We start from the raw sequence: 24,940 nt of genomic DNA on the forward strand, positions 1-24,940 counted from the left end.
TGGGGGGAGTAGAGGGTGGGGTCTGGAGAGGCGGGGTGGGACCAGCGCAATTTGAATCAGACTTGATTTTGAACTCAGGCCTGGATTCCTCTTCCCCCACTTTGCCTCCAGGCGCTACGGGATTAAAAGCTTCTAGAGGGTGGGTCATTGCCTCCAGGCATGCAAAATTAGAGCAACAATTAGTGTTAGAACTGGGAAAAGCTGCAGGAATCGCATGGTTGGGAGAGGGAGAGATATTTCCTTGTGTGAGTAAGTTGCTGGCTCTTTTTTTTTTTTTTAGTGAGGCAATTGGGGTTAAGTGACTTGCCCAGAGTCACACAGCTAGTGAGTGTTAAGTGTCTGAGGCCAGATCCGAACTCAGGTACTCCTGAATCCAGGGCCAGTGCTCTATCCACTGTGCCATCTAGCTGCCCCAGTTGCTGGCTCTTTTTTTTTTTTTTTTTTTTTTTTTTTTTTTTTTTTTTTAGTGAGGCAATTGGGGTTAAGTGACTTGCCCAGGGTCACACAGCTAGTAAGTGTTAAGCGTCTGAGGCCGGATTTGAACTCAGGTACTCCTGACTCCAGGGCCGGTGCTCTATCCACTGCGCCACCTAGCTGCCCCGCTGGCTCTTTTAACAAAAAGAAAAAGAAAAATAGAAAATCCACAAAAACAAAGCATTAACATGATCTTATCTCCAATTTGTCTGGTTAAACTGACTAAAATCAAAAATAGGGTAATTAGGGAGTTTAAAAGGTCCATTTGAAAAAATTTAAAGGGAAAACACAGCCAGTACACCAGTACTTAGCAGTTAAAGGGAGAGGGTCAGGGAAATTTCTTACCCAACCATAAGATCAGAACACTGAGGTTTAGCTTTCCTCTTCGTGGTCAGCCATCTGTTAAGGGCTAAAATTCTAGCTAAACTGTCTAAAATATCTAATGAGTGGTCGCCAATGAATTATAAGCTTTAGCAAGAGTTAGACTTTTAAGCATTTATTAAGGAGAATAAGAATTTGGTAAAGAGAGAGAGAAAGGCCTAGATTCCTATCTATTAAAGGGAGAGCACATTTCTAGCTCTGCTCTCCACCAGAGTCCAAAGGAAAGAGAGCAAGACAGAGCAGAGCGCTAGTCCCTTCCTTCTTCCTCTCACTAGCTAACGTCACTTCCTGATGCCAAAGAAGACTCCTGGTCTTGCCCTCAAAGACCTTCGCTTCATGGGCGGAACTCTTCTACAGTAAGTCTCCAGCAGGTGGCGTCAGTCCAATTGTTACAGGGGTCGGGTAGAGACCTAAGACTGAAAAGTTACAGCAGTTTGAAAATGATGATCTTAGCTATTTGGATATTTGAATAATAAAAATTCGACATTTCTAACTTGAGAATGTTGTCACTACCTGGTCCTAATCACTTAGCAAACACGACTGGCTCCAAACTAAGCTCGTGTTGTCAATTCAAGGAGCCCGGCTTTCTGGGTGGCTGCTTTATTATCTGTCTGACCAACCACGACCTGGTTAATCAGCTACTTTGCTTCTCCAAGGAAAGAGTCATCTCTAACTGACCCCAACAAGCTGATCACCCTTATGAACCATGGTCATAGTGTCCCCCTCAGGGCCAGAGCCTCCCTAACTGGACCCAGGCCTATCAGGTGACACAGTGGATAGAGTGCTGGGTCGGATGAGTTCAAAACTGGCCTCTGACTCTCACTAGTTGTGTGACCCTGGGCAAGTCACTTTGCCTGTTTCCTCATCTGTAAAAATGAGCTGGAGAAGAAAATGTCAAACCACTCCAGTATCTTTGCCAAGAGAACTCCAAATGGGTCATGAAGAGCTGGGCATGGCTGAAATGACTAACAACAACATCATAATTATCCTGGTCATCTGATTTTGGGTCCTCAGAAGAACCTTGTGAAGGATTAGGGCAGAGATTGTTTGTATTTATTGATGAGGAAAAAGAAGCTCAGACCGGAGAAAGGACTCTTCCAAGGCCACACAGCAAGTTAGTGGAGAAGTTGAGATTGGAATCCAGGTCTCCCAACTCCTGGCCTGGTGTTCTTGCTCTTTCACCACACCCTTTCATTTGCCTCCAGCTGCTCTGTTTGCCTTAGACTCCACCACCATCTTCATCATCCCCACCACCACCCCCTCTGGTGCCACCGTGGGCCTCCCCCTCTTTTTGTGACTTGTGTTCCCCCATCAGATTGTAAGCTCCTTGAGGGGTGGGAGTGTCTTTTCTGTTTGTTTTTTTCTTCCCCAGCACTTAGCACAGTACCTGGCACATAGTAGGTGTTTAATGACTATTTATCATACTGTATCATATCTTTCCCTGAAAGCAGCCTCGTGGCAAATTCTACTAGATAGCAAATAGTCATATAGTCAGGACCTGGCACAGTGCCTATTGCTAAAATTAATATGTTCATCATCCATTCATTATGCTCCTCTGTGAAGTCCTGTGTAAGGCCTTGGGAGAACTCAGCCATTCATTCATTCATTCAAACAAACAGACACTTTCTGCATGCAGAGCCCTGGGCTTTGGCATTCAGGAGTCATCAGACTGCAGATGAAATAGTGCTTGCTCTCAGAGAGCTCATGGTCTAGGAGAGGAAGAAGACACAAGGACAGGCTCTGTAATCTGTAGTATTATGTGGAGAAGACCTGAAGGAGGTGCAGAACAAAGGGTTTTGTGGGTTCTAAAGGGGAAGGAGAAGAGGTAGGAAGCAGTAGCTCCTATCACCAGGGCTTTGGCAGAACTGTTTGAAATTCCCCCAGAGAATTTCCTCCCTTCTTCCCTCTCTCCTGGGCTGAGGACCAAATGGCAGCCCATTTCATCAGCCTCCAAAGGGACCAGTTCCCGGCATTGTCCTCCCTGCCTGGCCAGAGTCCCTGGAGAAGCTAGCCTAATGAGTTGATAACATACACTTGCCAATCCCTTCCCGGATGTAGTACCTGGAGCTTGTTAATGTGAATCACAGAAACCACCCTTGGCTGAGGATTTCATTCTCCCTTAGACCATTCATGTCATTTTAGTGCTTGTCTCTTCCTCCCCCTCATCTTACTGATGAGCCATTACATCTTCAATCACAAATACAAAAAAGCCCTTGTCAGAGCAGGCCTGTTTTCTGCCCTTGGAGGCCCAGGCTTCACTGGCCTGTTATTCTGTGCCAAGGCAGCATTCTTCAAGTGTCCTTGGCTCTCAGGACTCCTGTGGCCGGCCCTTTTCCTTGTCAGGACCACAAGTGGTCAGGTGAAAGTCAGAGGCCTCCCCTGGGCTGGGGGAGGGACACAGTGTGGACAAGTGTCTGCCTGGGTGTTTGCATAAGCCTGGAGGGAAATCAACCCAGGCGGGACTTTGGCCAAACCTTCCCTAAAGTCATGAGCACTCATCAGGAACCCAGCCCAGCCCAGTGACACTGTATTTCTTAAGTGAGGCAGGCTGAGTGGTGGAAGAAGCTAGGCTTTAAATCTGAGTTTGAATTCCAGTTGGTTCACTTCCCATTCATGATACAGTGGCACAGTGGATAGAGCACTAGACTCAGAGTAGGAAAGGCCTGAGCCCTCAGACACTTAGATGCTGTGTGACCCTGGACAAGTCACTTCACCTCCACCTCAGTTTCCTCAACTATAAAATGGGGATAAAAACAGCACCTGCCTCCCAGAGTTGTTTTAAGGACTGGATTAGTGGGAATTAGAGAAGCCAAAGCTGGGGATGACCTTTGAGATCCTCCAGGCCAGGGCTTGACCTTTTCTATGCTATGGACCCCTTTGACAGCCAGTCAAACAGTGAAACCTGTGGACCCCTGCTCAGAGTAATTGCTATACATGTATCGAAGGGAATATGTGGGATTGCAAAGGAAACCAATTAGACTGAAATAGTTATCCCCAAAAAAAATGTTTTTAAAAACAAGATTATGACTCCATTAAGAAGTCCTGGTCACATCTAGTTACCTCATATCTTTTTTGGGGGGGGGGGGGGCCAGTGAGGGTTAAGTGATTTTCCCAGAGTCACACAGCTAGTAAGTGTCAAGTGTCTGAGACTCAGGTCTTCCTGAATCCAGGGCCAGTGCTTTATCCACTATGCCACCTAGCTTCCCCCCATTTTTATTTTTAAAACTTTTTTTTTTCAGTTAACAAACATTTATTTTCTCTGTTTCCTACCTCTTCCACTGCCCCCCTCCTCCCCCCTCCCCCCCTGAAAAAAAAAAGAAGAAATAAAACCCTTATGACAAACTGCATTGTTAGGCAAAATAAATTCCCACATGGGCCATGTCCACAAGTGCATGTCTCACTTTGGATTTTGAGCCTGGCATGATCTTCTCCATCAGGAGGTGCAGCCCCCTCATTTGCAATATTACTTTTTTCTTTCCTTCCTGTTCTACTTGGCCAAAGGCCAGAAGACTCTGCTTTGGATTCTTGGAACCTTCACGATAGTCCATGACTACTGACATTGGGTTGGCCAGAAGGAGCTGGGCCTGAGCAAAGGATCTACCAGACGCAGGAGGGCCAAGCAGGCAAGGGGTTGAGTATGGAGAAGTCAGCAGATAAGTGTGCCTGCCGTAAGTGTCATCCCACAGGCTCCACTTCTCAGAGGTCAGAGGTCATGAACGCAGCCAAGCTCTGATTCTGAATCAGACTATTTTATTTTGAGTTTTTATTTTGTTTTAATTCTGCCTATTGACCATGGAAAGGCCTATTCTTGTACCTATTGGCTACAGTCAAGAAGAAATCAGAGGCCTGCAAGTGAGTCCTGTCCTGGATTGAGACAGGGACAGAAGTCTGGGATTAAGTTACATTGGTGACCCTGGATGACTCAGAAGAAGTATGACTTCTAGAATTGAGCATCATTAAATGTTAAAGCAGGAAAGAATCCTAAAAACCGTGTACTCCCTTAACTACTTCTTTTTACCAAGGAAGAGATGGAGGCTCAGAGATGTGAAGAAGGGCCCTGTTTGATGTCACAAAGCAAGTCAGTTGTAGAGTCCAGATCTCCTTACTTCCAAGTCCGGCCATACTAACCATGGAAGGGCACGTGTCCTCATTTCATCGCATCAGCTTTGGTGCTCACACCTCTTCAGCTCCTTCTGTCCCTCTGATTGGAGGGCGCAGCAGAGGACCCCTCCCAAAGCCTCCATTTTTACAGGGCTCACCAACCACACAACTCTTCATTTCCCACCAGTTCTACTCCTTGGACTGGACTCTATCCCCTGTGTCAGGGAACTTCTTTCCCCTCACCCATTTTCAGCTTTCTTTGGTAAACTCCTTGAGGCCAGGGACTACCTTTTGCTTCTTTTTATCTCCCTAGCACCACAGTATCTGGCACATAGTAGACACTTAATAAATGTTTATTGATTGATTGAGGGAGGAGAGAGCATGGGGGTATGGTATAGAGGAAAATCCTAGAGGAGATGGGTGCTGAACCGCTTGTGCCTTGAAGGAAGAAAGGGATTGTGAGAGGAGGAAGAGGAGGAGGAGGAGGAGGGAGTGTGTACCTAGAGTACGGCTGCTCATGCAGGAAGGCAGGGCTAGAACATGAAGTGGTACAATATGGCTACTGAAAGCTAGTGAGGGGCAGCTAGGTGACGCAGTGGATAGAGCTCCAGCCCTGGAGTCAGGAGTACCTGAGTTCAAATCCGGCCTCAGACACTTAACACTTACTAGCTGTGTGACCCTGGGCAAGTCACTTATCCCCAATTTCCTCACTAAAAAAAAAAAAAGCTAGTGAATTCTAAGACATCGGTCCACAGATCTTTCTTAGTGCCTGTTCTGTTCCAAACGTGGGCAGCTAGGTGGTGCCTAGAGGCAGGAAAGCTCATCATCTTGAGTTTAAATCCAACCTCAGGCACTTACTAGCTGTGTGACCCTGGGCAAATCACTTAATCCCAATTGCCTCAAACATCTGGGGTAATCGACAGTCGTCCCGATGTAGATATCTTGCCCCTGGATCCAGATGGCTCTGGAGGAGAGAGTGAGGCTGGTGACTTTGCACAGCCCTGCCTCACTTAATTCCAATTCACTGCAAGTCAAGACAACACCCCAATGTCATGGTCCTCTTCTGGAACAAAGGACAAACAACAAGCCCTACTTAAATCCAGTTCTTGTACAAGTTAATGCACAGTGACACATTGTGGTATCGTTGGTCCTCTTCAAAAAAACAACAGAAGGAGAAACAGCAAAATGAGTAGACTATACTAATTGACCTAAGGGTCTTTCTAGCTTTAAATTTATGATCCTATGAGTAGATAATCTCCTGGGTATCTTCTGGCTCTCAATCTGCTGGGCCTCATATGGAATACAGAAGAGCCTAAAGACTGAGAGAAAAGCTCTGTCAGGCCTCAGTCTCTCTCCCAGAACCCCTCTGTAGTGGGGATACCGGTGCTGCTGAATTATTTAGACTTTGTCCTCTGCCAGCCCTAAACCTTTCCCAGCCTCGTGTCTGCTGACATCCTCACCACTCCCAGCCCCTTTCCAACAATGATCCTGGGACTGCTTTAGAACCCTCAGATTGGGTTCTTGGTTTTTTCTTATTAACAGCTTTGTAGCCACACACAGAGCCCACCCTGTACCCCCCCTTTTTTTAAGTTTTTTTTTTAATTTCTCTCTTTTGTTTTTACATCATCTTTAGTTTCCAAATGTGTTTCTCCCCTCTCTGTTACCACTCCCTATAATAAAGAATAAGGAAGAAAGAGTAAAAAAGCAACTTATTAAAATTGACCAAAAACACATCATGTGATCCTGCTGGCATAGACAGTATTTGCTACGATAGTCCCCACATCTCTGCAAAGAAGGGGAAGGGAGGTTCACTAACTCATCTCTTCTCTGAGTCAGAGCTTGGTCATTATAATGGCACAGTAGTCAGCAGGCATTTATTAAGCACCTACTTTGTGCCAGGCACTGTGCTAATTGCTCGGTTTTTTGTTATTCCATTGACATTGTTGAAGAAAATGTCTGTTTTCCTGGTTCTTCTTTCTTCACTGAATCAGTTCTTATGTCTTCCTGTGTTCCTCTATATTCTATATTTCTTGTGGTTCAGTAATACACCATTATTTTTCATTTGTTTAGCTATTCCTCATTCAATGAAAATCTACTCTTCCAGTTCTTTACCACTGCTACCAAAAACAAAAAACACCCTGCCTGGTGATTTGTTGTTTGAAAGTCTGTTTAAAACCATTTTGGGGGAGATTCACTTTTTCTTTTCTTTTTTTTCCCAATTTTTCTTTTTCTTTTTCCTCCAAGTTTTTCTTGCCTTTTCACAATGTCAGATGTGGGATTTGAACCTAGGGCACCTGCTCTTGTTTGGGGTCCAAGTCCTACCCCTTATCTTTTGCACTATTCAGCTCCACCCCAATATTTGTGCATTTTATTTCATTTCTATTAGATTTCATTTTATTACACTTAATACATTTATAATCATTAGAAATTTGTATGAGTGTCCAAGAGGTTGTGACTTATTCATGGTCAAACAACTGGTAAAATTCAGAAGTCCCAGATATTCTCAACAACTTTATACACATGGGCATACTCTGCCTTTCTCTTGTCTAATAACCCTGAGTTAGAGTAGAGAAAATAGAAGCAAAATGAGAATGGAATAATCTGCTTTCCCTCCATAATTCCTTATCATGATCCTCTTCATCTCCCAAGCAGTGTGCCTGACCTTTTTTTGATCTTTGTTCCCCAACTCACCTGGCCTCAGTTTGTTCTGAGCTTTATTGTTCCTAGTGGTAATCATAAAGTACCTCACTACTCGCTTTATGTTTGTCCTCAATTGTTTCTATCTCTCATAAATGTTATCTTTCAACCCAAGCTTGTTGGTGAGGTGGTCTTTTTTGAAACCACTCCCCTTTTCTTCCTCATCAGATTCATTTGTACCTAAGTCTTCAGAATGTCATTCTTAAGAACCAAGTGGTTAAATGATTTGTCTGAAGTCACACAGATAGTAAGTGGCAAATCTGGGTTTTGAACTCAGATCCTCCAACTCCAGCCTAGCACACATTCTTTCTGTTCCACCACCTGTAGGGATCCTCTCCATTCTTTGTCTTGATTCTTTCCAGTTTAACCTCCTAAAATCTAATACACAGAACAGCCAAATGAATGCTGGCGTTCCCCCAATCCTTATCTTTCACACATTCTAGTGATTACTGTTTCCTATGGTTCCCATCATTTGCGCTTCAACTTGTTTTTTCTTTATTTGTCTGAGCCAGGTCCAGACTTTCTTCACTTGCTTTCTTTACCCTGTTTTCATATTTTCATAGACTTAGCACTAGAGGGACCTCAGAGGCCATATCAGACCTTTAGATAGCTTTCAAATAGGTGCAGTGAATAAAGTACCTGGCCTTGAGTCAAGAAGATCTGAGTTCAGATTTGGTTTCAAATATTTGCTGGCCATGTGACCTCGGATAAGTCACTTGGCCTGTTTCCCTTCTACCTAACACTGCTCTCGTGGGACCTTTCCCCTGTGCTAGTCTTGTGAGTCGAGTGCCACCAAGTTGTAGTAATATCTGTAGGATCATGTTTATGTCCTTGAACTTAAGGTCTCGTTTTCTCTTTATGTCTTCTGCTTTGTGCTTCAGTGTAGAGACATCTGAGGCCGTGAGTATTGTTTTTCAGGTCAAGGTCATTCTCCTCGGCCAATTCCAGAACTGATTATCCCCTGTGGATCCATTATTTAGGTTAGTGTGATGAGGTTGGGAGGCCATGGAATCAAAGAACATTAGAGGTAGAAGGGCTCTTATCAATCTTCTAGCCTACCCCCCTTATTCCAAAGAAGAGACCAGGGAGAGGCCCAGAGAGGAGAAAGGACTTGCCCCATGTAACTCAGCTAATTATTGGCATCTTCCAGGTAAGGGTTTTTCCAACTGCTGCTCTGGAGTCATAGGATTTAGAATAAGGGACCTTAAAGGTCATTCCCTATCTCTGCCCACTCTCCACTCCCAGAGTCATTTAACACTCCTACCCCCCACCCCCCAGTCCTTTTGCCCCTTGGGAGTGGGAGGAACAGGGGCATGAGATTCCCCTACTGAATGACAGAGCCTATGTTTCTAATCTGTAAGTTGAAGGGGACAGAGGACAGAGAGCCCTTCCTTCTGGGATCCCATGACTTTGCAAATCAAATGATTATTAGTAACAGTTCAGTACCTTGCATTTGTCTGGCACTGTGTACTTTTCCCAAGTGCTTTCACATCCCTCATCTCGAGTGACCTTAGGCAAGTCACTGAAAATCCCTAGACCTTTGTTTTCTCATCCATCATGCTAGATGTTCTCTAAGACTCCTTTCTTCTTCAGGAAACTATAATTGTGTGAACTCCCCTGGGAAAGAGAAGCAGGGTTCTGAGCCGCCACCTTTCCCACAAATCAGAGCCACAGGGCTTTGCTCTTTGTCCCCCAAGATCTGGCCTATCGGAGTCCGAGGCACACTCTCCTCACATATATACCCGACATCCAGGACCAGGCAGGCCTAGATTCTCACCAGGTTGGCCTCACCAGGTTGGCTGTACCTGCAGCCAGCACGGATTCATTAGCAGGGCTGATTCAGGACCTGAATGATCCCTCCAGACCCCACCCTTCCCATCACCCCTTCACCTCCGCCCTGGCTGGCCCTGCCTGGAGTGCTTTCCCTCCTCATCTCTGCTTCATAGAAGCCCAACCTCCTCCTACATGAAGCCTTTCCCAGTGACTTCAGCTGCTTGTGCCCTTCTCCTTCCTTCATGCTTCCCCCTCCAAAAAAATGTTTAGCTTGTATTTCTTTATTTGTGTCCATCTCGTCTCCCCTTTTTCCCATTGAAGGTGCACGGGGAATGAGAATCCCTTCCTTGTGTTCTCCTTGGAATTCATGGTGTCCATCAAATGTTCAGTGTGCTTTCTCAGCCTGATGGAAGGGGAAAGGGTTCTCTAAAATGTCACTGAATTGAGAATTCCTTTGTAGCAAATTAATTCCTCCTCAGGCTTTACTAGCCAAGCTGCCTTCAAGGCTGTCACTGTCACACAAAGGGCCCAGGCCAGAACCTGCTTCTGGACCTGCCTCTCGCCCCTTTCATTTTATGTTCAGAGCAAACAGGACTTAACTCCCTAGTGAGCTGTGGCCAACCACTGCCCTTGAGTCACTGGACAGATCAGTGAAGACTTGAGTCATGCTCTCCTTACATCCCCTTCAAGTCCCTGCCTCTGATCCAATTAAAACCCAATTAGCAAATTAGGCCCACAGCGGCTGCCAACCCAGGGAAATGCCTACGATCCCAGAAACCTTCATACCCCATCCTGAGCACATGGATCCTTTCTTATCATCCTCCCAGCCACATGTGCTTTCTTCTCAGCCTTGCCTAAGAGCCATTTGGCACCTAGAAATGAGTGCCTACTGTGTGCTAATCACTGAAGCTATCTAGACAAAAGGGAACTAGCTCCTGCCCTGAAAGGAGTTCACATTAATTCTTTTGGGCAAACAACATGCCCATCTAATAACTAATTAGAAAACATGTACATGGGTCTGATAGGAAGGGCAGTTTGTTAACAATAGGATAGAGACTGCCATGCATGGATGTGAAGGAATGGAGAGTATGCCTAGCTAAGATAGCTTCCAGCCTACTGCTCAGTAGCTTAAGGATTCTGAAAGGATTCATAGGGCAGTGAATTGTCATGCCCTGTCCACATGAGCAATGGTAATATTGATTTGGTTGTCAGTCCTGCGCCACAGGTAGAAACATGTTCAACCAAAGGAAGGCAGAGGTGAATCTCTGGTCCTGCCTTGCCTTGTGGTCAAGGCAGTGGTCGGTGGAGCCTGTAGGCTGGGCTGGTTTATAGAAGGGTCCAGGCTTGTTTGATGTTTCACTGTCTAGTCAACTTGATCAACTCTGCCCCAGGGCCCATGCACCTCAGTAGACTATCTCCCTCAGGTTGGTATGACAGCTTTGAATCTGGACTGGCCAGTGAGGAGAAGAGCAATAACATTTAACTCTTCCTCTCTGACATGGTAGGCCAAGAGAAAAACAGGTGGGCCTCATCCTTCTCAACTCATGGAAGCATTTGACACCATTGACCAGCCTTCCCTCGCTGGGTTTCTGTGTCACTACTCTAGGTCCTCCTCCTTGTGTGAGCATATCTTCTTAGTCTCCTTTGCTGGTTCAGTCATATCTTGTCCTCCATACTTTGGGTGATCTTCAAGGCTTTGCCCTGAGTTCTCTTTATTTTCTCTGTCTATACTCTTTCAATGACCTCATCAGACCCCCTCCCCGCCTTGGATTTAGTCAAATTAAATTATCATCCCTATGCAGATGACTCACAGATGTAGAGATCTAGACTCATTCTCTCTTCTGTGCTCCAGTCTCACATCTCCAACTGCCTACTGGATATTCAAAATGAATGTCTGATAGTTATCTCAAAGTTAGAATGTCCCAAACTGAACTCATTATCTTTTAATTTGCTAATCAGGTTTCAATTGGATAAGAGGTAGGGACTATTCATCTTCAGGATTAATTTTAAGTCTTCACTGACCCAGAGTCCATTCCTCTTCTGAACTTCCCTTTTGAATTAATCAGTGAACATTTATTAAGTGCCTACTATGTGCTGGACACTGTATTAAGTGCTAGGGACACAAAAAGAAGCAAAAGACACATCCCTGCCCACAAGGATCTCACAATCTAATGGGAGAGACAAAAATCCTTTCTGTGGAATTTAAAGTCCTTCCAAATCAGGCCTCTTTCTTCCTACATGTGATGTATGATCCAGTGGCACTGGCCTCCTAGGTGTTCTTCACACACAGCACACCATCTCTCCGTCGGGCCTCTTCACCAGCAGTTCACTGTGCCTGGAGTACTCTCCCTCCTCATCTCCACCTCCTGTTTTCCTTGAATTCCTTCCAGTCATCTCAAAACCTACTTTCTGCAAAAGGCCATTCCCAGTCGGGGCAGCTAGGTGGTGCAGTGGATAAAGCACCAGTCCTGGATTCAAGAGGACCTGAGTTCAAATCTGGCCTCAGACACTGGACCTTTACTAGCTGTGTGACCCTGGGCAAGTCACTTAACCCCAATTGCCTCACTCTAAAAAAAAAAAAAAGGCCATTCTCATCCCCCTCTACCTCTAGTGCAGTACCTCTGAGAATACCTTCCCTTTATACTGTATGTGTATTTTTAGTTTTTATTTCTATATGTGTGAGTGGATGTATGTATGTGTGTACGTATATGCATATATGTGTACATATACTTATGTACATACACATAATATGCATGCATGTATATGTGTGTGTGTTTCATATGTAGATCATTGTTTGCATGTTGTTTCCCCCATTAGAATGGGAACACCATGAGGGCAGGGCTCATGTTTTTCATTTTCTTATCCCCCAGAGCTTAGCATAGTACCTAGTGCATAGCACATAGTAAGCACTTAATAAATGCATGCTGATTGATTGCTTTTTGATAATGATGACCCCTGACTTGGGGACTTAAGGCAGAGACTAAAAGACCACTTGTTGAGGATGTTGTATCTGTTTCCAGATAGTCGAGTAGATTAGATGACCTAAGGTCTGGTCCTACTCTAAGATTCTGTGTAACAGGTCATTCTGTCTCTTCTCTCTCCTCCTTCCAATTCATTCCTTCATACCACTGCTGGACTGATGCCTCTATTCAGAAACCTTCAGTGACTTTCTGTTGCAAAGTTTAGATTCCTTTGCCTGGCATTCAAAGCCCTCTGCAATCTGGTACCACCCATCTTTCCAAACTTCTATCTCTCACTTCTACCTCCCCTACATTCCAGCTAACTAGACTACTCTCTGTCTTACCATCTCCCCCCATAACATGTGTAGCACACTCCATCCCTTTTCTCACTTTTTAAAAAATATCTGAAATGCCTTTCCTTCCCCCTTTGCCTGCTGACTTACTTCCCATCCTTTGAAGCCCATCTAAAATATTGCTTCTTCCCCAAAGCACTCATTTGTCCCTTAGTTGATAATGATATCCTTTCCCCCCATAAATGGTACTTTGTTTTGCATCTCTCTGATACACTTAAATATTTGTTGAATTAACTTTTGGGGGTAGGCAGTAAGGAATCAGGAAAGATTTGTTAGAGGCTTACTAGTCTGGGTAGTTAGAGGCTTACTAGTCTGAGTAGTCATCATCATTAGCAATTGGATGCCCATAGTTACCCAGCTTCTATAATTTCAGCAGTTCCAGCCATTCTTGTCATGCTTTTAAGTGCTTGAGAATATGACCTGAACCCCAGAGAATATAAACAGTCCTCTCTGAGGCTGCATGATGAGTCATTGGCCTAGACAGAGCCCTTGGGGTCTAGCTCATAGGTCTTCTTTCCTAGCTTTCTGCTTTAGAAGGTGAATTGCATATTTCTTGTGATTGGGTTAGCGTTCATGATGATGAACCAAATCACTTTTCCTTCCCCATCACACTGGGCCATTCTCTGCCCTCCGGAGCCAAGGGGACTGCACTTGGTTGCTTGGACACGTCCTGCTGCCTGCAAATTGGACAGAGACGATCAATACCTCTGAACCCAGAAATGTCTGGAAGAAGAAATCGGTGCCATGGACTGCCCAGAGGGACAGCCTGACATGAGACTCCAAGGCGCAATTGAAGGGTGATTGGATGGAGCAGCTAAATATTGACCAAATTATTGTCCCTTTGAGTTTAGACCAAGACATCCTTTTCACTTGGATTTTAAATCAGCCTGATCTGGAAAGGGTAGGATTGTGTGGCTATGAATGCAGAAAAGCTGGTTCCCTATTCTGTGAAGCTACTAGGAACCAAGGCAGAGCTGGTAGACTAACAACAACCTAGATTTCAGGGAAAACATTTGTCAAAATGGACTAAGTGGAGATGCAGACTGGGTGATAGTATAGTTATGCAGACTTGATATGGTTAAAGGATCAGATCCATTAATGGTCCAGTGTCAACTTAGAGAGAAGTATCTACCAGACCGTATCAGGAATCTTTCCTTGGGCCTGTGTTGTTCAGTGGTTTTATCAGACTTGGCTGAAGCCAGTAGATAGGAAGTTACCAGATACACAAATGACACAGGTAGAAGGATAAACGATAGGGGCCAGCTACAAAAAGAAGGCTAAAGCAGCAGGGCTAGTCTTAAATAAGATGAAATGTAATGGAGATCAGTGTGAAGCCGTTGGGCTCCCAAAGTCAACTTCACAGGATGAGAATGGTGGGAGGTAAGGTTAAAAGAAAGTTGACGTGGAAAAGGTCTCAAGGTTATATTGTAAGCCCACAGAATCTAGGAGCCAGAAAGGAGTATGACAGTCATCTAGTCCAAGCCATCCCTGAATGAGAATCTATTCTTCATTAATCCTTTTTTTTTTTTTTTGTGAGGCATTTGGGGTTAAGTGACTTGCCCAGGGTCACACAGCTAGTAAGTGTCAAGTGTCTGCAACCTGATTTGAACTCAGGTCCTCCTGACTCCAGGGCCGATGCTCTATCCACTGCGCCGCCTAGCTGCCCCTCATTCTTCACCAGTTCTTAACAATATACCCCCAGCAAGGTGAACGGAAGACGAGATTCAGCAGGAGGTAGCCTTTCCCTCCCAAGGTAGCCATTATTCTGTTATTGGATACCTCTGACAGTTACTAAGTTTTTCTGTGCATCCAACCTAAATCTGCTTCTCTGAAACCTTTAGTGACTTAGCAGTCACATCTGTGACATCTTTCAGTGCAGTGACATGGCCCCAAAAGCTTCACATTGTCTGTGCTTCTTCGAGGGGCATGAATAGTATCTGAAAGGAGATGGGAAGAGTTTCGTTGACATTGTCATTTGTCCTGGCCAAATAACAGTCAGCCTTTCATGTTGAATCCTGGACACCACATTTGAGGAAGGCTATTTATTAACTAGATCATATTGGTTGGAGGGGAGTGGTATGAAGGTCACTGGTACCATTTACACTGCAGACATGAAGACTTAGACGCAGCACAATATCGCATTCAAAGGATTGTTGTGTGGAAGTGTTGTGGTCCAGAAGTTAAGCCAGATCTGAAGTCACTTGACTAATAAGCAGCAAAACCAACTCCAAATCTAGCAGTTTCCATTGTCCCACACTGCCTTTGAAAATCAGGCCAATTTTTTCATATTTTATACTGGAAGTGCGTAATCACAGAGTTGTTTTCATTTTTGTTTTTGTTTTCCTTTTTCAGAGGCAGTCATGGTTAAGTGATTTGCCCAGGGTTACACAGCTAGTAAGTGTCTAAGGCCAGATTTGAACTCAGGTGGTCCTGATTCCAGGGCCAGTGCTCCATTCACTGGGTCCCTGAGATGCCCCAACAGAGTTTTGAGCTAGAAGGGACCTTAGCAACTTCCTAGTCCAATACATTCCCAAAAAAGAATTCCATTACACTGTACCTAACAGATGGTCATCCAGCCTCTTCTTGAAGACCTCCAGTGAGATACCTTCCACATCAGACCCATTTCACCTTGAGACATCTTTGATTGTTAGAAAGGTTTTCCTGGAGTCTCCTCCTAAGGCTTCTCGAGGTTGAACATGCCTAGTTCCTTCACCCAATTCTCAAGGCCTCTCACTGACCTGCTTGCTCTCCTGGGGACACATTTCAGCTTATCATTGACCCTTCTAAACTTGGCATCCAGAACGAAACATAAAAATCAAGCTCATGGTCTGAGCACAGAAGGACTGTCAGGAAGATCTGCCTCTCTTGTGTACCCCAAATCACATAGCTATCTTGTATACAATAGAACGATTATTAATGTGCATTGTTTAGATGCCCAGATCTGCTTCACACAAACTGCTGTCTTAATTATGACTTCCCCATCTTGTACATGTGATGTCATTTAACTCCTTTTTGTACTAGTCTAAGCAGAAACGTAATTAGGACTTTGTCCTGATGGTGCTGAAGCAACATCTTCCACATTGATTATCCTTTGCCATGATATAGCCCCTCAACCAGCCAGCCCATCTCTTCTGTCCTAGCAAGACCACCAGACCCATCCCATCAAGGAGCAGCAACAGGAACAGGCACCACAAGAAGCCACCCTGCCCTCACTCCCTCCCCCAAAGACCTTTCTCCTCTTGTGCCCTTCCTCTTTATGCTAACTGGATGCTGACAGCCCTCTCCCCCCACTCCCTTTTAGGAGGAATTTGAGTCCTTGCTCCCCTGAAACTCTGACCTTCTCCCTCTGTTCCCAGTAGTGGTGGGTTAAACCTCTCTTTTAATTTCTTTTTTTTTTTTTAAGTGAGGCAATTGGGGTTAAGTGACTTGCCCAGGGTCACATAGCTAGTAAGTGTTAAGTGTCTGAGGCCGGATTTGAATTTAGGTCCTCCTGACTCCAGGGCCGGTGCTCCATCCACTGTGCCACCTAGCTGCCCCTCTCTTTTAATCTACCCAGCACTTGTCAGGTAGACATAGCCACTCAAGCTGCTTGAATGGCAGTCACCATCTATATAATCCCTCTGGTAAGATGGAAGACCACCAGGCCTTCTTGTCTGCCCTGCCACTAAACCCCTCCAGACATCTAGGCATTGCCATCTGACCTGCTAGCACACCCAACAGTCCACTGGGCCTTATCATCCCCTTTCTTCCAGGTGAATTTACATCACCCATAATTACGTAAAAGCAGTAGTTTCATAAAGACTTTTTGGAACCCTGATCAATACAATGGTAAACCATGGTTCCAGAGACCTGAAGAAACACCCCAACCAGAAAAGGCAGATTGAGGCATATTTCTGGACATGACCAGTGCGGGAATTTGTTTTGTTCTAGGCTATACATATTTATTATGAGAGTTTTCTTTTCCTTTAGTCTTTTTGGTGGGGAATGGAAGGAAGAAAAAATAAATGCGTTTAAATAAATCAGTTTACCTTACTACCTCGCCAACCATCTTGTACCTTACTCAGCTCGATGCATTCTGTGGCCCTGCCTCACTGGCCCACGTGCAGCCCCTTAAACACAAGACTACGTCTCCCGTCCCCATGCCTCGGCACTCCCTGCCTGTCCCCCTGGAATGCCTGTGATGCTCTGCCTCTTCACCCCCACCTCTGAGTTGTCCTGGCTTTTTTCAAGAATTGACTCACTGCCCATCTTCTACAGGAGCCCTTTCCCATGACCCTCAGCTACTAATGCTCAAAAAAGGTTCAGGTTACCTTTTATGTGCCAACCGAACATGCTTCTCCCTTGAGAGTATACACTCTCTGAGGGCAGGGACTACTGTTACCCTTCTTTGTATCCCCTGCATGTAGCAGAGTGCCTGGCACACAGTAGTTGCTTACTAAATGTTTGTTGATTGATTGACAAGCAGTATGATGTAGTGAAGAGAGAAGGCTGGGAACAGATTAAGGAAACCTGGGTTCAGATCGCAATCCTAACGTCATGCCATGGGGCAAATCACTTTCCCTTTAGTTACCCCCTCAGTGAAATGAGATGCTGTTAGCTCACAGCTGACAAACAGGCCGTGCTGAGTGTGGAGCTCTGTAGAGTTCCAGGTTGTGACACACTATACCCAGGCAAATCTGCAGGTGTTAGGGAGAGTGTTGTATATTTCTGGTCCCTTACCACTCACTCCTTACGTGCTTCTGTTCCCTCTCAGTGTCGTGCAAGTCCTGCTGGCAGCAGGGGCTGATCCCAACCTAGGAGATGAATTTAGCAGCGTCTACAAGACCGCCAAGGAGCAAGGTGTGCATTCGCTAGAAGGTAAGAGGGTCCCCATGAGGAAAGAGCTCTTCAGTAGTGGTTGCCTCTCTATTAGGAATGAGAGCAAAAATGGCCCAAATGCTGTGTTAGTTACCCCCAAGATACTGAAAGAACCAAAGGAAGGACTCCAGGGTATTCAGTGGGGCTTTTATGGAGGATTTATGAGAAGACATGGGGCAGATCTTCTAATGTATGATAGCATGGAAAAATTATGATCTATATCTGCCCCTTATCACCAGGGCCAATGTTGGAAGAGGGCAATACCTTCCCAGGGAGAACAGCAAATTAGGCTGCAAATAAACGTAACCTGAGGGCCAAACTAGCCTGGGCAGGAGTCTAGACTTTTTTGGAGCAATGAAAATGAATTAACGAGGACGGCATTCAAAGTCAAGTTTGAAAAAATTTTTAAATTTAAATAAGTAAAAATTAAAATTAAAAAAAAAAGAAAGTCAAGTTTGGAAACAAGGTATATCAACTCAGCGAGGTACAGGAAGTATTGGAAAGCTGTTTGATCGCTATGGGGCACCTTTTCAAACCTTTCAAAGCTTCTTTCATTCCCTGTCCCCCACTGTATGTATGCTGTTATGTCCAAATATTCATAGGCCGTGACACCCCCTAAGGCTGGGCTTGGCCTGTAGGACTAGTACTGTCTGGGGGCCCACACCTGTGAGAGCACAAGTGCAAATGCTGGGCGTTCATTCCCTCTGGAGGTTGTAGGCACCTGCCACAGGCTTTGTGCTACAGAACAACCCTTTTGTAAAAACATCCTTAGCCTCAGACCCGTTTATTATTGTTTTCTTGTTACTGACAGTGTTTCTCCCCTCCTCTAGTACTCCACTGGCCCCACTTCCCCTCCCACCATCCCTAAATGGGTTGGGAGCAGAAGAATGCTAGGGGAGTGGCTAGGTGGCACAGTGGATTAAGCACCGGCCCTGGATTCAGGAGTACCTGAGTTCAAATCCAGCCTCAGACACTTGACACTTACTAGCCGTGTGACCCTGGGCAAGTCACTTAACCCCCATTGCCCTGCAAAAAAAAAAAAAGAAGAAGAAGAAGAATGCTAGGAGACAAGATCAAAGAAAGTAGAAGTAAGAGAGCCAGGACTGGGGCAGGATTTAGGGACTACGAAACATGGTTTTTGAAACTTTTTGTCTAAGCATTGTGCCAAGCATTTCTTCTGTTATTTCTTACATATCTATCTTTTTTTTTTTTTTTTGAGGGACAATAAGGGTTAAGTGACTTTTCCAGGGTTACACAGTAAGTAAGTGTCAAGTGTCTGAGGCCGGATTTGAACTGAGGTCCTCCTGAATCCAGGGCCAGTGCTCTATCCACCGCACCACCTAGCTGCCCCATATCTATCTTTTTAATCCCAACTTTTTATTCCTTTCCTCTATAGCTAGCACAATGCCAACATACAGTAGGTGCTTAATAAATGGTTGTTGATTGATTGACTGACCTGTGTGATTTCATGGTATGGAAAATTCTGGGTGAGAAAACTCCTACCAGTATAGAACAGGGCCTTCTCTGCAACTTAGATTCTTAGAGAATTGCCCTAGCACACTGAGAGTTAAGTGACTTTACCAGGGGCACATAGCAAGTATGTCAGAAGCAGGACTAGAGCCCAGGACTTTCTGGCATTGAGGTTGGCAATTTCAAAATCCCCTAGTAGAGCAGGGCTGAAACTAGTGATGGTGGTCATTTAATTACCTCACAGCTGTTAAATTAGAGAGACTGCCTGCTGGTTATTTGACCCATTCCCCACCTTACTACCATGTTTCTTTTCTAGTACTCCCTTGATTGTGCCTCTTGCTCATCTGGGATGAATCAGGTGTGGGGGCCACTCTGAGGGACTTCCCTACCATTCCTCATAACCAGGGCTAGTGTTTAGGCTAGTTTTATTCAATAAACATTTATTATTAATTGCCTACTGTTTGCGGTGTTCTTCGCTTAGCCTAGAGAAAGTATAAAATTTAGGTAAGATGTGATTCCTTAGTCTAGTAAAGAGGGGAGGCAGCTCTCCTCTGGCTGTGTAATTTGCATACCCCTGCTTGGTAGTCAGGCTCATAAATAGGTAACAGTAATAGACTAGTACAATATGGATGTTTTGGAAAAGAGTGGAGAGAGTACTGGGTGATGTGCCCAGAGTTGGGGGTTCTCAGAAAATTGTCAGCCAAGACCCAAGAAGGCTTTCTGGATGGGGAAGGGGGCTTGGCTTTAAAGGATAGTTTGGAATTCATCCAACAAAGAAAATACTTTCTAGGCATAGGAAACAGCATGAGAAAAGACATAGAAACAGGGAAAGTTTAGTTGTGTTTTGGGTGCAGTTAGGCAGCACACTATAAAGTAGAATAATCAAAGCTCTGTGACCTTGGGCAAGTCACTTGAAGTCTCTGAGGCTTAGATTTTCCCCACCCCCAATATATAACTGGGGGGTATTAAATAAGATGGCCCTTAAGGTCCCTTCTAACTCCCAATCCTTAATTCTACAAGGACTCCATTTTGGCTGCAGTATAGAATGTAAGTAGTAGTTTGAGGGCACTCGCAGGGCTTTTGTAGAGAAAGAATATATTTAATAAAAAGGGGGCGGGGATGGGGGGTAGCTCTGGCTTCCAGAAAATATGGGGCTTGGATTATCCATGCTATCCTCAAAAGCCAAATCCACCCCTACCCTATCCCTTCTGCCACCACCACCCCACCCCCAAAAATAGCCTGGATAAACAAGAAGTGATCTTGTGGTGTTCTTTAAGTGTTCCAGATTGAAGAACCTAGAAATCAGCAGCAGCATCAAGTTTTTAGTAAAGTTTTGAGTTCCAAATTCTATCCCCTCCTTCCTTCCCTCCCTTCATCAGTAAGCAGTCAGATATAGGTGACACGTGCAGTTATGTCAAGCATTACCATATTAGTCATTTTATATAAGAAAACTTGGATAAAAGAAAAAAATGAAAGTGAAAAATAGCATGCTTCAGTCTATATCAGTTCTTTCTTTGGAAGTGGATAGCATGCTTCATCATTAGTCCTTTGGGATTGTCTTGGATCATTGTATTGCTGAGAATAGTTATGTCATTCACAATTCATCAGGCAATATCGCTGTCACTGTGCACAATATTCTCGTAGTTCTGCTCACTTCACTATACATCAGTTCATACAAGTCTTTCTAGGGCTTTCTCAAATCATCTTGCTTGTCATTTCTTATAGCACAATAATATTCCATTACAATCATATACCATAGCTTGTTCAGCCATTCCCCAATTGATGGGCATTCTTTGATTTCCAATTCTTAGCCACCACAAAAAGAGCTGCTAAAAATATTTTTGTACAAATAGGTCTTTTTCTGGATGTCTTTGGGATATAAACCTATCAGTGGTATTGCTGGATCAAAGGGTATGCACAGTTCTGTAGCCCTTTGGACATAGTTCCAAATTGCTCTCCAGAATGGTTGGATCTTTTTACAACTCCACCAAAAGTGGATTAGTGTCCCAGTTTTCCCCCATCCCCTCCAATATCCAGCATTTTCTTTTTTTGTTATATATGCCACTCTGATAATTATGAGGTGATACCTCAGAGTTATTTTTTTTCTTTTTTTCAGAGCTATTTTAATTTGCATTTCTCTAATTAGTAATGATTTAGAGTATTTTTTCATGACTATGGATAGCTTTGATTTCTTTGTCTGAAAACTGCCTGTTTATATACTTTGACCATTTATCAATTGAGGAATGACTTGTATTTTTTTTGTTGTTGTTTGTTTGTTTGGAGTTTTTTTTGTTGGAAGAGCAATGAGGGTTAAGTGACTTGCCCAGGGTCACACAGCTAGAGCTAGTGTCAAGTGTCTGAGGGCGAATTTGAACTCAGGTCCTCCTGGATCCAAGGCCAGTGCTTTATCCACTGCACCACCAGCTGCCCCCCTATAACTTGTATTTTTTATAAATTTGACTCCGTTCTCTATATATTTGAGAAGTGATGCCTTTATCAGTGATACTTGTTGCAAAAATTCTTTTCCAGTTTTCTGCATTCCTTATAATTTTGGTTACATTGGTTTTGTTTGTGCAAAAGCTTTTTTAATTTTACATAATCAAAATTATTTTACATTTTGTAATGCTGTCTATATCTTCTTTGCTCCTAAATTCTTCCCCATCCATATATCTGACAGATAAACTATTCCATGCTCTCTTAATTTGCTCATAGTATCACCCTTTATATGTAAATCATGTACCCATTTTGACCTTATTTTAGTATACAGTGTGAGATGTTGGTCTATATCTAGTTTCTGCCATCCCATTTTCCAGTTTTCCCAGCAGTTTTTTATCAAATAATGAGTTTTTGTCCCAAAAGCTTGGATCTTTGGGTTTATTATATACTAGATTACTATAGTCATTTACTATAATGTGATTCATACCTGTTCTATTCCATTGATCCACCACTCTGTTTCTTAGCCAGTACCAAATTGTTTTGATAATTACTGCTTTATAATATAGTTCAAGATCTGGTACTGCCAGAATACCTTCTTTCACATTTTTTTTCATTGATTCCTTTGATGTCCTTGAGCTTTTATTCTTCCAAATGAATTTTGTTATTATTTTTTCTAGCTCTATAAAATATTTTTGACAGTTTGATTTGTATGCACTAAATAAATAGATTAATTTAGATAGGATTGTCATTTTTATTATATTGGCTCAGCCTACCTATGAGCAATTAGTATTTTTCAAATTGTTTAGGTCTAACTTTATTTGTATTAAAAGTGTTTTATAATTGTGTTCACATAATTCCTTGGTTTGGCTTGGCAGGTAGACTCCCAAGTGTTTTATATTGTCTACAGTTGTTTTAAATGGAATTTCCCTTCCTATCTGTTGTTGCTGGAATTTGGGGTAATATATAAAAATGCTGATGATTTATGTGAGTTTATTTTGTATCCTGCAACTTTCTAAAGTTGTTAATAATTTCAAGTAGTTTTTAGTTGATTCTCTAGGCTTTTCTAAGTGTGATATCATCATATTATCTGCAAAGAGTGATTGTTTTGTTTCCTCATTGACTATTCTAATTTCTTGTTCTTCTATTATTGCTATAGCTAACATTTCTAGTATAATATAACATAAAAGAGGTGATAATGGGTATCCTTGCTTCACCCTGATTGTATTGCAAAGGCTTCTAACTTAATGGTGATGTAATTTTGCTGGCTCCCAGAAGGTGGGAGAGAGAAAACAATGAGGGAGGGAAGGAAGGAGCCACACTCCTGAACCCTTAGTTTTCAGCCAGGTTCCTTAGAATCAAGACTGTTTGTTGTCTCCTGCAGGAAAAGATCCCTGCTGCCCAGGGACATAGGAGGCACATCCCATGGCATGAAGTCACTTTCCAAGCAGGGGTGGTTGGGGAGAACGGGTGGGGTAGTGTGCAGACTCTCTTGGGCTCATCTCTTCACCTATCTAGGTTGTAGTTTCCCTATATGCCAAATGCAGATGATAGACTAACAATGCTGCTTCCACTTTATGGGGCTATTGTGAGGGCCTCATTATTGATGACATTTCTATAACATTGCAAGGTTCACAAAGCCCTGTCCTAGCACTAACCCAGTACAGTTAGGTAGGTAGAACAAATATTATCAACCTTTTACCAATAAGGAAGCTGAGCTTTAGAGAGGTTGCTCAGGGTCAGATTGCCAGTAAATAAATGCCAGTGCCAGAAATTAGGCCCAGGTCTTTCAACTCTTAAAACCACAGGCATCGTATGTTCCATGTCTCCTTAACTGATGAGAATATACTTCATGCTTCCAGGATCCATGATGTAATCACTCTCTACTAATGTGGCTCCAATTCCACAACTTGAGAATAATAACCCAAACTACTACTACCACCACCATTTATAGTGGGCTTTCAAGTTTACAGAGCCCTTTAGACACCAGGCTCTGGCTTGTCAACATCCTTCCTAAAATGTGACTTAAATCCCTCTTCCCTTCAAAAAAGCCTTCCTTGACCAGTCTCCACACCCACACACATGCTACTACACTAATCCTGACTGATCCTGAATTCTGGAAGTACAGAGATGGTCTTATTCACCTCTCACTCTCACCACTCTTAGCACAGATACTTACAGAAGTTTGTGGAATTAATTCACTAAGCAAATAAACAGGGAACATTTATTAAGTGCCAACTACATACAGAACACTGTGCTAGGAGCTGGAAACAGTACAAAGTCCGGTTAAAGCATGATCCTTTCTGCCGTAATGGAACTCACAGTCCAGATTGGGGATGGGTTACATGGAGAAAGCACCTACTGTATGTCAGGCACTGAGCTAAGCACTGAAGATACAAAAAGAGACCAAAAAACAGTCCTGCCCTCAAGAAACTCACAGTCAAATGAGGGAGACAACAAACAAACAAATATGTACAAACAAGCTATGTATAGGATAATTAGGAAATAACCAACAGAGGGAAGGCACCAGAAGGGGTTGAAGAAGGCTTCTTGCAGAAGATGGGAGTCATGGGGAACTTAAAGGAAGCCAAGCAGGTCAGTATTAGGAGTAGAGGGAGGAAAGCATTCCGGGCATGGGGAACACCCAGGGAAAATGCCCGCAGCCAAGAGATGGAACATCTAGTTCATGGAAGAGCAGGAGGCTGGTGTCACTGGAGTCTGGCAGGAAGGTGTCAAGACTGGAAGGTAGGAGGAGGCTAGATTAGGAAGGTCTTTGGAAGATAATCAGAGCGTTTTATATTTAATCCTGGAGGCAACAGGGAGCAACTGGAATTTATATAGTAGGGAAGTGACTTTTTTTTTAAAGGAAAATCCTGTGTTTTATAGGAAGATCACTTTGATGGCTAAATGGAGGGTGGATTGGAGTGGAAAAGGACTTGAGACCCACCAGCACATTATTGCAATAGTCCAAGCGTGAGGCTACCAGGGTCTGCACTAGGGTGGGGGCCATATTAGCGGAGAGAAGTTGCAAAAGTGAAATCAACAGGCAACAACTCATGTGTCAGGGGTGAGAGAGAGAGTGTGAGGAATTGAGGATGAGGTTGTAGGATAACTCCTTCACGAGATCTTAGTAATACAGTACAAGATCTGTGATCTCATCTATTCAAGTTCCCTCCAATGATACAGATTGCAGCCCATCTATGCCTTCCTATCTTCTACAACTCCTGTCCATGTCCTTGCACAAGTTCACCATTATGCATCCACTCAATGGATTGGAGGTATAATAAACAATAACAACATGATTAAAAAAAAGTATTAAGTATAAGGTGTTATATGCGTAAGGTCCTAGGACAGGCATTTAAACTTTTTATGTATTGTGGATCCCTTTGGCAGGCTGGTAAAACCTATGGCCCCTTATCACAATCTTTAAATGCACAAAAT

The 24,940-nt window shown here is 43.7% G+C and overlaps 1 protein-coding gene across 2 annotated transcripts in view; it reads left to right on the forward strand.

Annotated features, from left to right (window-relative positions):
- CLPB (caseinolytic mitochondrial matrix peptidase chaperone subunit B) overlaps positions 1-24,940 on the forward strand; it is a 190,186-nt gene that overhangs the window by 41,279 nt on the left and 123,967 nt on the right. For both annotated transcript variants that reach the window (XM_043993018.1, XM_043993019.1), the window contains one exon: positions 17,493-17,596. In XM_043993018.1, coding sequence (XP_043848953.1) covers positions 17,493-17,596 — 104 coding nt within the window. The remainder of the gene's footprint in view (positions 1-17,492; positions 17,597-24,940) is intronic.

This window comes from Dromiciops gliroides, chromosome 3 (genome assembly GCF_019393635.1).
Source record: "Dromiciops gliroides isolate mDroGli1 chromosome 3, mDroGli1.pri, whole genome shotgun sequence".
Lineage (NCBI taxonomy): Eukaryota > Metazoa > Chordata > Mammalia > Microbiotheria > Microbiotheriidae > Dromiciops > Dromiciops gliroides.